The sequence below is a fragment of the Nasonia vitripennis genome, chromosome 4 (genome assembly GCF_009193385.2).
Source record: "Nasonia vitripennis strain AsymCx chromosome 4, Nvit_psr_1.1, whole genome shotgun sequence".
Taxonomy (NCBI): domain Eukaryota; kingdom Metazoa; phylum Arthropoda; class Insecta; order Hymenoptera; family Pteromalidae; genus Nasonia; species Nasonia vitripennis.
This window is the reverse complement of record NC_045760.1, coordinates 8,421,576-8,436,973: the sequence shown is the minus strand read 5'-3', so window position 1 is coordinate 8,436,973 and position 15,398 is coordinate 8,421,576. Positions and strand designations below refer to the sequence as shown.

Genomic DNA, 15,398 nt, shown 5'->3' with positions numbered 1-15,398 from the left:
AACATTTTTTTACGTACTTTTGATGCAGTCGACTCGGCGAACTAATGATGGACTGTTCTGCTGAAAAGTGAAATCTTTAGTCTACGTTGGGACGTGTCTGAATATTGAATGCGAAGTGGAAATGAATGAAAACGTGGCATTATTAGACAACAATATAGTGTTTATTTCTTTACATGTAAACGAGTAGCTGTATAATAGTCTCTTATCCTAAAACATTCACAGTGAATTTCCCGTTGTAAAATTCATTGTTATACGTATTAGAAGTCACGTCATGTAATCAAGTGGACAGTTCAAACGATCATCGAATTGGTAAATCATCAAGATACATACACAATCTGTCATTGTCCCGATAATCTTCAGAAGTATATACTTTCTCGTAAAAAATAGTACCTCGAAGTTCTACAACTGCGCAGTGTCAAAACGTACTACATATTTACACGTATCCAACACCTTATCTAAATCTAAAAAGTCCTTCATCAACACTTGATCCTCAGTTAAAAATTGTTACATTAATCGAACCTCGATAATCAATTTCGAGAAGCCATAAACCTTATACGAATACGAATCACCGAAGTCCCGATAAAAAAATGACACACAATGCAGTCCCGCCCCCCGCGTAATTTGCACCTAACGTAAGACTTACGCAACACGAAGTATTGTGCCTCTTCGCCAATCACCCGTTACGATTCTGCGGATAAAAAAAGCCTTGATAAAAATCATACTCACGCCTAGTATGGTCTCACTCTGAATATAACTACCGCGTACGTATTATATGAAAAAGTGTCCTCGAAGTCTTCTTATTCTCGACAAAAGAAAATCCACACCTGTCACTTCTTACGTATATCTTAAGTATAGAGTATTAGGTTTACAGCAGAGCACCCCGAGGCGTGAGCCTATCGGTCGCTCAATGCTCGGTACAGCACACGTTGCCCCCGACAACCTCGTGCTCCCCTCGACTCGACGAGGCGCGGGGTAGTAGTCTGCGCAGAGGAGATGCCACCAGAAGGTTCACCTGCAACAGCGAGAATGGAGAATCGGATTAGAGACTCGAGAAATTCATTACGCCTTGTTACATTGTATAATTAACTCCTTCATATTCGGTAAACTAAATGGACTATAGTACAACGTTATAACGTAGACGCCCAGTATATAAATATTCTCTAACGCAACAATGTATTCTGTTATACGACTCCATAACGGTTTTATGTGCATCGCGTCGCATCAAGTAAACCTGCGCAGTACTATAACTTCCGTACTTTGTCATATGCGCCCAACAGCATCGCTTGGGTACTCCATAACAACGTCTAATATCATTTACTATGGACTAATCGCTCAACGCGCTCAGAATCGCGGTTGAAAATAAGAATTTTCCTTATTCGCGTAACATCTCGTGAAAACGTTCAAGCTCCTTCAAAATACTAAAACCAGCCGTCACTCGAGCACATCGCATCGATAGCCACGGCCGTCGGTGAAGGAAAAAGAAAAAAAATTCTGATGGATAGACAGAAAAAGGAAAACGCACAGAAGTCTGCGGGCTCGACTCCATAAATAAATCATCCGGCAGCATCAAGCCTGAGGAAAAGGGCCGGCGAAGCGGTAAATATATTCATGAGTCGAGTGGCTCTCTGGCGGTCAAAGGCTCTGCTTGTGGGGGGTCTGGTAAAAAAAAATCGCGGATCAAGCAATAAATGAACGGCGGAAGGATAAAACGCTCGCGGGTGTCCAAGCTGAATAAAGATCGCGGGCAAGCATTGTCAGGGGCCCATTATTGGTGCGTTATTTATGACGCGGATTTGATGGACAGGTTTTTTGAAGCTTTGAAGTTTGCAAGTTTCAGAAACGAAATTGTTAGTGTTTGATTGGACGAAGAATCTAATAATATATTTATTAAGGATTATAAGACGGGCTGATACGGGGTAAAAGCTCGACTCGAGCGCCGGCTAGTTTCTTACTATCGCTTTAGGTCAGCGACAGGTTCCGGCTGCGCTCTCGCCTTTACGACATCGTCCGGCGCTTCTTTACGCGCCATAAACGCAACTCAAACTCACTCGCTGTTAACCCGGTTTACGGATATGGCGTAAACAAAATTAGTTAATTCAAAACAGCCGCGCGCGCGTCATATGCGATAAAACAAAATTGGGCCGTTATGCCTCTCGAGTGGCCGGTGCTTCTCTCGTCTAGAGGATACAACATTCGATGCATAAATGAAAAATATAATTTTCTGCGGAAAAAGTTCCAACCTCGGACTTGGGAATTCAATTAATCGAAAACTTTCCGTCGGGTCATCAGCAAACAGAGAGCCTCATTTCTACGGCGAGGTATCTCTCGTATCGAGGAGAAAGAAAATTGGATCCCACGGCAGAATACTCAGTGCACAATCGTCTTTGAGACTGCGTCCCGAAATCGATCGATCTCCAAGCACCCCACACAGCCTATCCTACGCCTATATATACATTATATCCCCTCCCAGCTTCGATCCGCGCGCGTCTCCGCGTGAATTCCGCGACAGGCGCGGCATGTCCCACTGAATAGCTAATCAAGGAAGCGTTTGCCAACCGGAAGCTCTTCCGCTCGCATCGATCCTCAGAGCCTCTCTTTTCTACTACGTATAGACGTATATATATATAAACGTCGGCGTGAAACGGAATGGAAATTATGCGGTCGCGATACTTCGAGGGGACAAAGAGCGCGTGCCGGAGCTGCGCTCGAGCGCAAAAGTACCGCCGGCTTTTGCGGGAGAACTCGACAGTCCTCTCTGTACTGTACATATACATACAGCAAGCCGCGAACATCTTCGGCCCGATTCGACACTGCTGCTGCGGTCGGAAGGTATAGAGGCTGCGGTGAGACTCCGTCGTTGATGGAAAGAAGCTCGTGGAAGGGATGTAGACCCGATTTTAGGGATGCTTAGGCTTCCAGAGACTGTGTAATCTCAGGTGTTCCGCCGTCTCGAAGGAGTTGATTAACGAAGTGGATTCCATTTGGACTTTTTGTAAAATATATACGGTTTCGATTATTTTACAGCCGAAACAGTACCAATACTTCGCAAACTCCGATAACAGCCAATTTGCGCAAGGTCTCTCGGAAACGCATCGATCGTTCGAAGATGAGAATTTCTAAAAAATAGTTCTCAGCGTTATATACAGCGCGCGTTAAAAGTAGGTTTTATGGGCCATTCCATTTAGATGAGATTTTAAAAAATATTTTTCGATCATTTTATACGACGGGGTGTCCGCTCGTAAAACTAAATCAATCACGAAGTACTTCAAAAGTTTATTCCCAGGCCACTAGTCGTCGTGTGTATGAGACTGAAATTAACAATTTTCTCGCCGGGCGATCTCTGAGATAAAAATTAGTTCCCCCGAGTTTCGCGTGCGCGGAACTTCGATATAGTGAACGCACGGCGGACCTTTGTATCGACTCTTTCCAAGGAGAGCTGCGCTCGGGCGCAAGAGTATTATTGCGTATAATTAAATAAGTTACAGCCGAAGCAAACTTTGGCCTATATACTTGACGAAACTTTGAGATTTGATCTCGTTAATTTTTGCACGCGTCGCTTTGATCGCATCAGGATCGTTCATTCGTTGCGCTTATTATTCTTGGTTATAATCGCTCGATCGTTAGGATAACATCGTGATCCCTTCCTTCAATTACAATCCCATCTCCGCCGGTATCTCAGCTCTATTCCATCCGCGATTATAGCAGCGTCATTTATTCTTCGCGGGAAAAACAAAAGTCAGCTCTGAGCGAGAGATCGAGCCAAAAAGAAGCGAGATCGACGGTGAAAGAAAAGGAAAAGAAAAAGAAAAATTTCCGCACAAAGAGCAGGGAAAGCCATTTTCTTATAAAAGGTCGAAAAAGACGGAGGGATAGCTTCTATGTACTCCCCGTCGTTTTTAGGCTCGACTAGCTTCTTCTTCTTCTTCTTCCGTCGCCTTCTGTCAATGCTCTTCCCTTTCGGGCGAGGAGAGAAGATTGTTTTCGGAGGCCAGATTCCTCGATACGTTTTATTAGCTCGGCGGCGATCGTATTGACTCTCGGAAAGGTTACTTTTTTTCGACTACTGCGATTTTCCAACAATAATGATGTAGATGTATCTATCCTATCTTTATAGTTTTTAGCAATAACGATTACTCTTCGATGTGTATGTATTTCAGTCTAAAACCGATAAAACAATCTTCGGGCGTAGGGTATAAATCACGCCGAAAGCTTCCGGAAAATCAATGCCATTATCGTGATACCATCCGCCGCATAGCGCACGAGAAATAGACAATACACCTACAGTGTTTTGTGCGCGACACTGCGCTGTCGCACGGAAACGCAATCGGTCTTCCTGTGTCTTTTGCTCCGTGGCCTTCGCTCGTACTGTATATGATGTGGTCTTATTCGAGCTACGTCTGTCCTTGCGGTCTATCTTATGAGGGCGTAGTATAAATAGATAGAAGATTCAATATCTATTATATAGTTTAATTAAAAGTATACTGGCGCAACACTGTTCCTTCTACAGAATTAGTTCTGACATAATTTCAGTAGACAATGTCCGAGTCGAGTCAGACGCGGACAATTGAACGTAGAATTGAAATTGGACGGTCTGCGTCTCGGCTCATTTATATGCGATAATGAAGTTTCGGAATATCTGAATGGAAATCTCATCTATGCCGAGCGACAAGCCATTGGATAATGTGCTCAAGGGTTAATCTCTGCTACTACCCGAAACACTGGTTCTATATGCCTGATTCGCCATTGACTCGACGGTCAATACAGTCTTTGAAAGCATTATGCGCGAGTTATAATGCCGTCGAATCGAGTTTATGTTTAATTAATCGCTTACACTATAATACAGTGAATATGATAATCATCGATAAAAGTCTGCAATCGAGATTCGTTCTTCGAAATCACTGAGCACCAAAGGAATCATCAACGGGAGAAAAAGTCATCCATTATGCGTTCCTACTCTCGTTCGCTATTATGCACATGTGCACAAAGCCAATCACAGGGAAATAATCGCTCTCGAACCAACTGTATGCCTTCACATTTGATCGACGCTTCGCATAATAAATACATCACGCAAATTGCACGCGCCGATGCATCAAAAGCGCATTTAATTAAAAGCTCGAAGCTGCGGTGTATACGTGTACACAAAAGAATTTAATTAGAAGCTATCGCGTTCGCGCGATATTCCACGGCTTCTCGCTTCGAATTCAAAGAAGGGCTGCGTGTAACATTCGCGAAGTTCACCTCGGAACGGATTTCTGCGTGTGATACGCCGGAATTTTTTCTCTCGAAATAGAAGAACAATCAGCTCATACGCCACGAGCTACACTCCGCATCCGATTCTCTCAGTTTTTCTCTATATCTCCAAACTCCCACGACTCGCCCGCGCGACTTTTTCCGCGCGCGCGATAATTTGGTTTTCTTCCTTTTCCTCGCCGGTTCACATGTGCGTCTATCGCAACTCCAACGCGTTCTCTCGTGACAATATACACAGAGAAGGCAGCTTTTCTCGTTTTCGAACAGCGCGAGTCCCGGAATTTCCTTTCGAGCGTTGTACAATATATAATTGAACCGAAAGTACAACAAAGACTCTCGTCCGTCTCTTCGTTCATTCGAGAGCTTTGTCCTCGCGTGGATTATTGAAAAACACCGGAGCGAGATGCGCGAGGAATTCGAGGACCTTTCTTTTAGTTCGCACGCGCTTCTCTCTTGAAAAATACACTCGGAGTTGCTTTGCGCGCGTGGTAGCGGCACACGGTGAAGCCATGCGTGATTCTGTTTGAAAATAAAACGTTGTCCGACTGCAGCGCTTTAATATCGGGTATATTTTTGACAAATATTTTCTGCAAGGTCATCGTTATTACATTCCCGGTGCATGTTTGTAAGCCGAGTTTTTCGCGCTGCGGGGGTTTTTCGATCGCAGCGGGAAAAACAATGAGCCGCAGGTATATTGTTTTCAACGAATCGCTTGAGTTTCGAGGCGAATTTTGCGCTCAATAGATTGCCTGTTTGATAGCGGCAGAAAAGTTTTGGAAATTCCGAAAACCCAGTATACGATGCATATTAGGGTTTCAGCCTCTGCCGACTGAAAAAAACGCCAACGCGATATATTTTTTGCGGGAATCCGAGACGAAAAACGCTTTTAGCGCGGAGAACAATCGAACGGCGATGGAAAAACAATCGCGAATGAAAATCCAAGGATCGGGTATCTCCCAATTCAGAATCATCTCCTTTCTGTCTCTGAGGCAGCGATTTATCAATCGGCATACACCGAGTCACGCGGTACATCCTCCCGCGGAGAAAAAAAGGGAAAGCCGAGTCCTCCGCGTCCCAGAACAATACATCCTCTTCGCTCTCGGAGTGTCGACATGTAAAACACGCCGAGATCGCTATACACTGTAATAAACACACACACACACACACACGCACACACACAGAGACGCTGAAGAGGGAGGAAGAAAAAAGCCATCGGTATCCGAGCCACGTGCCCGCAGAAACGCTTGGCCATTCATCATTTAACCTTGGACTTCTCTCTTTCTCGAGGGCCTTGATTTATGCCGCGCGGTGTACACGCCCGAATTAGCTCCGGCGCCGCTGTAAACGCTCGCTTATTCGCGGGGGTGGATGTGCCGCCCAATTACGGCGTCGTTTTGATTTATCTCGATGAGCCGGGTGTAGCTACGGGAGTTGAAATTGTTATGGATTATCGATGGGGTATAGCGGACGAACGATTCATTTATAGGAGATGAAAGGCATTTTCGCGCCCGGTGAGAAGTATTTAACAGGGTATTGCCATTGATTTGGCGTGAAATTAATTTCGCAGAGTTAATAGCGTACTTGCACCACGAGGGTGTAATATATGTAAATTTTAAAAAGTATATATACGTTATTTCGAAAATACACAGATGAATTCTTTTATCGATTTGACGAATGCACGTGTCGAGTTCCCATACGAAAAGAAATCTCTTATTAACCGTGTATTTATTAACGCATATTTTACCAAAGGGAATCGCAACAACTTTCTTTAATCACTTCAGGAAAAAACGTATCCAAACACGATCAGATCTACGAAGGAGTATCGAACATAAGTATTGCAATGTTGGCATATCTGAACTGTGAGCTTCGTTTCCTGGAAGTGAAGTCAGAGCCTTCAAAGCCAGTTTAAAGAGAATATTGTTGATTTTGGCCGGCGCGCTATAGAGAAACATTTCAAGCAAGAATCGATTTCTACGGGCAAACACCTATATTGATGAACTGTTAACGCTCTACGGAACCGAAAAAATTGCTGCGCGCTCGTTTCTTATAACTTTGCTCAATACTGCTCCGCCACTGTTCGACGCGGAAAAAGTACACGAAGGAAAAATTCATAACTCCTCTGATTATCCTAGTCGCGCTTTCTATAAATACATCGACGACTTCCTCGACGAAAGAGCGAGAAATAGGATCGCGCATTTAAAAGTTTGGATTGTTCGCTTTCATACCCGCATCCTACGCTTCGTCACGAGCTCCGACATAGCTTATTAACTTCGGAAACAGAATTTCCAATTCCAAATACGGGCAATCCACCTATCGAACCTTTGTCAAATCATCCCGACGATAAGGTCTGAAAATAGCGAAGCTGCGCTCCCTTTCCGAGAACCGATGCAAATCCGGTCTGTGCACGGAGGAATGAAGGTCCGGATGATGCATCGGCTTGATATTGCGCGGCGCGCGCGACCTCGGACTTTGGCACATATCCCTCGGGAATCGAGGCTTCGATCGCGCGTCAAAAATGTTCAGCGAGATATTGCCGACTGTCGCTGCTCCTGAATTAACGCGATTCCCATATTCGGGGGAAAATTGTGACGGAGATTTGCCAACGAGAGCCGAGTCCAATATCTTTCGGGATTGATGCGATTTTCGTCATGTGGAAATGCTTTTTATTGAATTTTTTCTTTCTGGGATGCCGATGGATTATTCGATAGATGCGGCAAATTGTAACTTTTTTACTAATTCATTCTTCTCAATAAACCACGTCGATTGAAAATTCAAGAGATATCTTTTCATATGCCATTATTATACAGCATCAAGATTACCAAGACTCGAGCAATTCTTTCTTCTTCAGCATTTTCAGATCTCCCGCGATGCATAAATTACGTATATAGCTATATAAGCGACGGTCAGTAGGCCACTTAAAAATCCCGCTGCTCCACGAGAGCCGCCGCGAGGCGAATGCAGAAGTCCTTGGACTGCGATAAAAAGTCAATAGTATAGAAAGGACCGTATCTCTCCGATGCCGACTGGCCATCGATTTCAACATCTCTCCGGGATCAAACGATACTATATTGCGTCGCAGGATTAAAGGGAACGGGACGATAGTCGTACGAAAAAATATCAAATCTTCCCTTCAAAATTTAATAACCCTCAGTATTGCGAAAAGATCGGCCGCAATGCATCCAATATCAGTCGGAATCCACTAATAATTAGTTCGCGTAAGTCGGATTCCGGAAGACGCCTACAGCATGTAATGCGCGTTCGTGCATCAAGCTCAGCCGAGATATCCCCTCAGACAGGCATTCAATTAGTGGATTTCCAAGTTTAATGAGCTGCCTTTAATACATATACATATACTAAAGATTTTAATGGGTGTCGACATATTTTTGAATCTCATTATGGTCCGGGTATAACAGAGACAGAGACGCCGGCTGGAGTTAACTTGTTGCCGCTTCGTGATAGTACATATACCGTTACCAGTATAGTTCGATGCGTAAGTTGGGAGAAGAGCCATTTTAGCAGAAAACTTGGAAATTGGCTTAGACGGGGCGAAGCTTTGCGGAAAAATCAAGTTTGGAACTTTGCTCGCGACTAGTTTTTCTCAAGTGCGTTCACTTTGCGTCTGGCTCATTATGTAGATTATCTTGCGGAGGATCGAGAGGGGATGTATCGGCATAGGCGAGAGTAAAGATTTTCATACCAGCATTTAGTGCGCAAAAAGAAGAATATCTTCGATTCAAAAAACCTTATCTCGCACTCCATTATCATATACGAAAGTCCACGAATCGCGCGCGGGAGCGACAATGGTGATAATGGAAAGGACGCGTATATCCTTTTTAAACTCGCTCTCAAATAGACGGAAGAAGAAGAAGAAGAAGAAAAAAAGCTCTCGTCCTTGAGAACCAATAAAGATACTCGCCGCGACGCTCACGGTCTGTGTGGTCGCGCACAATGACGTCGTTTCCGCAGCCGCGACGTGTCGAGTTATGCGCGTCGAGGTCGCCTATGTGGATAAAGAAGTCGGTTATGGCGCTTCTGCGTCTTTTTTTCGTTTCACTCGCGGTTATAATGCGACGCTGTCGCGAGTTTCCGTTTGGTTTAAAAGTCGTTTCTCGATTATCCGTCGGTTGATTGAATGTTGGAACGTAATGATTTCGATGTGCGAAAGTTCGCTTCTTACGGAGTTTTTTCCGTAAACTTTCGAGACCAACGAGTTCGAGGAAAAGTTTAATTTCCAAGAGATCTCGATAGAACGATTTATTCAAGCTTCTCTCTCTCTCTCTCTCTCTCTCTCTCTCTCTCTCTCTCTCTCTCTCTAGCAGTAAGTTATAATGGGATAGCCAGTTCTCTCATTGCGAAAACGCTCGTTATAAAGTGTACGTAACACGCTAAGAATTTTAATCATGACAAATCTTTCGATCCCACAATGAATTTCCAAACTCGACGTTCATCCTCTGCATCCATACTTCGTCGAGTTCCATCTTCGAACCGACAACTATATCTGTAAGTACGTGTATGCGAGACTGTTTTAATCAAATCTCGAAGGCAATACAGCCTGGAACACGGGGCGAAATAGACACGCGGCCAATTTTACCTTGCAATTCAAGCGCGTAATAGTCGCATGTAAATCGCGACGCAGAGTAAATTCTGAACTATAGGACAGAGGCCTTAGTCTAACGTTCTCGTCTCTCTCTCTCTCTCTCTCTCTCTCTCTCTCTCTCTCTCTCTCTCTCTCTCTCCTCTCCTCTCTCTCTCCTCCTCTCTCTCTCTCTCTCTCCTCTCTCTCTCTCTCTCCTCTCTTCTCTCTCTCTCTTCTCTCTCTCTTCTCTCTCTCTCTCTCTCTCCTCTCTCTCTCTCTCTCTCTCTCTCCTCTCTTCTCTCTCTCTTCTCTCTCTCTTCTCTCTCTCTTTCTCTTTTTTTTCTCTCTCTCTCTCTCTCTCTCTCTCTCTCTCTCTCTCTCTCTCTCTCTCTCTCTCTCTAGCGTTGAAGGGAGATGAAGTTTTGGCAATGTTACGCTGACGCGGCGTTCGAACTGCGGCGCGAAATTGAGTGAAGCAAGACGCGTCGATGCGCGAAAGATGACGACTGGAAATAGGTTGCAGTGTCTAATTTTAAGCTGGCAGTAAATGTATTTTCGCTGCTTAGGAGGCCAGAATTATACTGACTTGAATGTTTGCTGTCTTGCTGCTGTGCCAGATAAAAAAACGTATAGGTATCGCGCGTTGCGATAAAGTCATATCTGGAAAAATGTATATTCATCCGAAGTATCTTCAGATAAGTCGTTTCGTTAAAATGCATCCCAATCCTAGAAAACCACCCTCTCAAAGCTCGAACGATTTGAATGCGCGACAATTTCAAAAGAGCCTCTCTCCACATTGTTCTCATTATATATGGCTACTAATTTTTCATCTGAAATCCTCGATTGTTTCCCGAGCCTCCTCGTCGATTCAATAAAGCTCCTTTCACGTGAAACTTCGACTCTCCCTCTGGCGTCGGAATAATTTTGGAAACGAGCGTACAGCCTCGCGACGACGAATGCACGCAACTATTCTCGGAAGTTCGTTCGACCACGCGATTCCGGCTCGGATTCTTTGAATAGTTGAGCGGCGCGCGTGTTGACGAGTAGTTGATGCTTCGTTGAAAAGCCGACGATTGGATATGGAAAGAGGTTTTGAAGTACGTGATTTAGGTGCCGAGATGAAACTCGACGATTACTCGCAGCAGCGCTTAAAAGAGAGGGTGTACATAGCGTATATATTTTCGTTGCATCACGCGTTCGAGAATTCAATGATTCATTTGTATAGCTTCGGAGAAATTCAAGCGCATGATCAATGGAATTTCCAGCAGTTGTTAATTATGTCATGCCAATTATCAGGGATTACTCGCAGCGGCGATGAATTTGCTCAGATCAAACACAAAGGGATTTAATGAGAGAGAAATTCAGTAAAATCAACGGTCATTTCCAGTGTACTTTACACTCGTTATTACGATAAATCCTCTGGATTATATTTTACGCTAAAAAAATTCAAATATACAATCAGGCCCTCTGTTCAAAAACAAACTATCTCATCCCACGGCTAATGAATCCAAAGCTCACTATAACTAAATCTCAACCTCGATCCTCCTCTCCCCTCTGAAAATCCATTACTCTCGAGCGTAGATCCCCGAAGGAAGAAAATCACAAGCGCGCGACAGGCGCATGCAGTCGTCCAAGATTAAAGAGTCTTCGGCAGCAGCAGCGGCGCAATTAATATCAATCGAACGACTATTACGCTCGAGCGTATATATACCGATCATTAAGACGCTCCCATTTTGCATTTCCATCGGAGGTTATCGGATGCTCGACTCCCGCGTGTGCGAGAAGGCCATCCGTCTCTATACGCGTGTGCCTATATATACACACAAACACACACACACACATATATATATATATATATATATATATATATATATATATATATATATATATATATATATATATATATATATAGCCATTCGCACACGAGTATAGGAGGCGCAGTTACGTATCCGGAGAATCATGCACGTGGCTAATGCATCGGAATCTCCGCGTGTGGCAAATTGACTGCGCTAATTCGATGGTTTTCGAACACGTTGTCGCCTGCTACGTACAGACCGGCTGTTTGTTCCTGTCTCCGTCGCGCTGACGCAAGGGATACCAGGTAATTAATGAACTTCTCTACTACTGCAAGCTTTCATTTCATTGAGAGTTATTATATTGGTTTAAGCGCAGTATATAGCTGCTGCTTTTTTTGCAAAATCGCATGCACGTATTTTTAACTCGGTACATTTCAAATGAATTTCGTATCCGAAGCTGGCTTGCGGATGGAAACTGTCCAGCATCAGCGGCGGTAGAAAAAGTATTAGTGGCAGATTTCACAGAATTTTCTCAGTTATCAAACTAACATTTTTCATTAAGCTCCAGCGCATCGAGCGGCGGTTATAACCGCTCACATATAATGTACTAGAACGTCAATTTTTTTTCTCTACATACATACATTCGAACGAAAACTGAACACAGGGAACGAGGATTACGGCCTCGAAGTTAAACTGACATTCCGGCTCGCGACTCTGCGGATGAAACTGTCACGACACCTTTATTGCCGTTATCAGAGGGGGGAATCCCCCGCATGTGTGTGTGTGTGTGTGTGTATAATGTATATACATATAGGCGTAGTGCGTGGGAGTGAATTTCGGGGCGCAACATTGAGTATTGCGCGAATTAGACGTTATTGAATTTCCACGGCGCCGCTGCTAATTTCGTTGCTATAATTTTGGGGACGATGCGGCTGCTGCTGCTCGTCTGGCTGTTATCGGGCGTCAGATTTAAAGTGGCCGAGCTCTCAATATGGCGCACGGGACAGGATTGCCGGTTATCGGGTTTCCGGCCAATGCAGTTGAGTTTAGCTCGATGATTTTGGGCTTGCTAGAGAGGCTCTCAGTCGAATTATAAATGTTTGGTCAATGCCTGATGCTCATCATAGTTGAGCGAATACATTCTTTTTTCTCAGGTACTTAAAGTAAGCGAAACGGCTTAAGTAACTCCAAGTTAACAAGTTAATAAGTAAAACTGTGAAATGAGCAAAACGAGTAGCAAGAACGTCATGTATAAGTTTCCACCGCAGTAGCCACTGAATACGTATGGTCAGACGTAGCATGACGTTGCATAATTACAATCAGTATACCCGCTGGATTTTACGTCGTTTTAACCGTCGCACGAGTATACTCATTACGCAATGAAGACTATTAGAACATTCAAAGTGCGTAAACGCGAAATCCCTAAATCAGCTCTCTGTTTGAATACACACACACACACAAAGCTTTATAATTAGTATGATTTGCAGTGAGGGATTCATATAGGTGGGTGTAATTGCGCCTGAATCACTGAACAAATGGATAAGCGCGCGCATTTTGAATGGATTAATGAAGCAGTATAAGTACGGCAATTTAGCTGTACGCGAGCTAATTCAATACTCGCAATCCGCGAGTTTAACTAAACGCTAGGGAAGGGGCCGAATCGCAAAATACGACCATTTATTAAGCGTGATTTATTAGCTAAGCGTTTTGAAGCGAAAATTTCAGCTGTAGTTGTTGTACCCACCAAAAAGCGAAGTCGATTACGGAAACTTGAATGCATCTGCAAAAAAAAAGTAAATAGTCCATCGTTTATACTTTATTCCAATGAGATGATAAACAGATACGTTTTACATATTTATCGACGGTATAATGTAAACATTCACGGAAAATCGTTCTTTGATCTGCTGCAGACTCGTTTCGCTCGGATTTAATCCAGGTTTGATATACGAGAAGAAGATCATTATGTGCAATTTGAGGATCTTCAATTCATACGTTGATACGGAGGTAATGCGATGGGACATCAAAGCGATGAAGAAAAGGACGCTCACTGTAACTCCTCTACTTTCTTCCTCTTTGTTTAGCGCTTCCATTATGACTTTCCCTCTCGGCTCCGGCTACATCAATAATACATGAGTTTGGTTGAAAGACATGTTTCGCTCTGTATATTAAATTTGAAGAACAAAGATTTGCGGATTTTTCTCACGCTTCGTGTGCATTGGATTCAGCGCTTTCTGATCTCCGCTTTCTCGTATATGGAAAAGTATAATTTTTGTATAAAATGTTTCTACTAAATTTTCAACATTGAGCCAGCTCAACGAAAGCTATTAATCTCTCCAAACTCAAACCCCCTGTTACAATGCCGCTACCCTAAGCGGGTCTTGGGCGTTGTCGTCCAGATCGGACGGGTGGGTGCCTATCACCACTACACAGCGCGTCCTTAGGTTGCGGATAGAGGAACAGCCCCTGAGAAAGAGGTTAGCTGCGAATAAATTGAATAAGCAGTCGCGGACAGCCGATAGGATCAGGCGTGGGTGTGATGAGCCCACACTGTCGAACGCATTCATCTAGAAACACTACGAAGCACCACAACAACAAAAACACTTCACATTATCTCTTATCTCTCAATCTATCTCTTTCATCATACATTACAAAAATGGGCAAAAATCCTGCTGCCGAGGAGGATGCGGGAGCGATGACAACTGCCCCGAAAGGGGATGTGTAGAATGATTCGTCACCTGGTCTTACGCGGTAACGATGCCAGCGAAGGCGCGCTGCCTTGCAGGGGGGCGTTAGGATGCGAGAATGAAACCGTAGTGTGTCTGACGACGAATTGACACTGTCCTCGTCAAAGTCGGAAAGCTCTCATACTTAGTTCTAGAGAGGTATGGGGGTTATCACCTCTAGAACGGTGGACTCACCTGCGATCGGAACAGGATCCGAAGCGCGCGGGTTTAACATAACATCATGGCTCAAAAAAATCAAATCCGAACCAAAAGGGACTTAAGGGTCGGAACTTGGAATGTTCGCAGTCTATACAGAGCAGGTGCGTTTAAAGAACTCGTAAAGGAAGCTGATAGGTACAATCTAGATTTGGTAGCAATACGGGAATCGCGGTGGCAAGATAGTGGAGTACTAGCATCGGGTAACTTCACGTACCTGTATGGGGCCGGGAGTGGGGGATCTCTAGGCACCGGATTTCTCGTAAGCAAAAGCATCATACATTCGGTTAAAAGTTTCAAATCCGTCAATGATAGGCTCTCGTACATCATTATCGAAGGTGAATGGTATAGATATGTATTTATTAATGTACACTGTCCTACGGAGGACAAAGAAGAAGAAGCTAAGGATCTCTATTACGAAACTTTAGAGCAGGTAATCGACCAGTTCGCGTCTTACGACACAAGAATAGTATTAGGCGATTTCAATGCTAAAATAGGTAGGGAGGAAATGTTTAGGCCTACTATAGGGAAGGAAAGCCTGCACGAAGCCAGCAATGATAACGGCATTAGGGTCATAAATTTCGCGGCGAGAAAAGATCTTATAATCAAAACTACGTGTTTTAAGCACAAGAACATACACAAGGCAACGTGGACATCGCCGGACGGGGCCACACAGAACCAAATTGATCATTTCCTCATTGAAAAAAGACGTCATACTAATGTTCTTGACATAAGGGCTTACAGAGGGGCAGATAGCGACTCGGACCACTTCCTAGTAGTAGCCAAATTAAGAGCTAGACTAGTAACGAATCAAAATAGTAAACGAGCAAACAAGGT

General features: G+C 44.0%; 1 protein-coding gene and 1 long non-coding RNA gene across 8 annotated transcripts in view; one reads left to right on the top strand and one right to left on the bottom strand.

Annotated features, from left to right (window-relative positions):
- Positions 1-15,398, top strand: part of LOC103316180 — a 49,461-nt gene that overhangs the window by 17,610 nt on the left and 16,453 nt on the right. For 2 of the 3 annotated variants that reach the window (XR_004227589.1, XR_004227588.1), the window contains one exon: positions 11,759-11,927. The exons of the other annotated variant lie outside the window; for it this stretch is intronic. This is a non-coding gene — a long non-coding RNA (uncharacterized LOC103316180). The remainder of the gene's footprint in view (positions 1-11,758; positions 11,928-15,398) is intronic. 3 annotated transcript variants of the gene reach the window in all.
- The window catches only part of LOC100117840 (neuropeptide F receptor), an 88,472-nt gene continuing 73,213 nt past the window's right edge, over positions 140-15,398 (bottom strand). For 2 of the 5 annotated variants that reach the window (XM_031929897.1, XM_032599113.1), the window contains exons 3-4: positions 13,367-13,402; positions 140-1,012 (exon numbers count right to left, since the gene is read on the bottom strand). In XM_031929897.1, coding sequence (XP_031785757.1) covers positions 905-1,012; positions 13,367-13,402 — 144 coding nt within the window. In that variant the 3' untranslated portion in view covers positions 140-904. The remainder of the gene's footprint in view (positions 1,013-13,366; positions 13,403-15,398) is intronic. The other 3 variants (XM_032599115.1, XM_031929898.2, XM_032599114.1) reach the window with 2 other exon arrangements.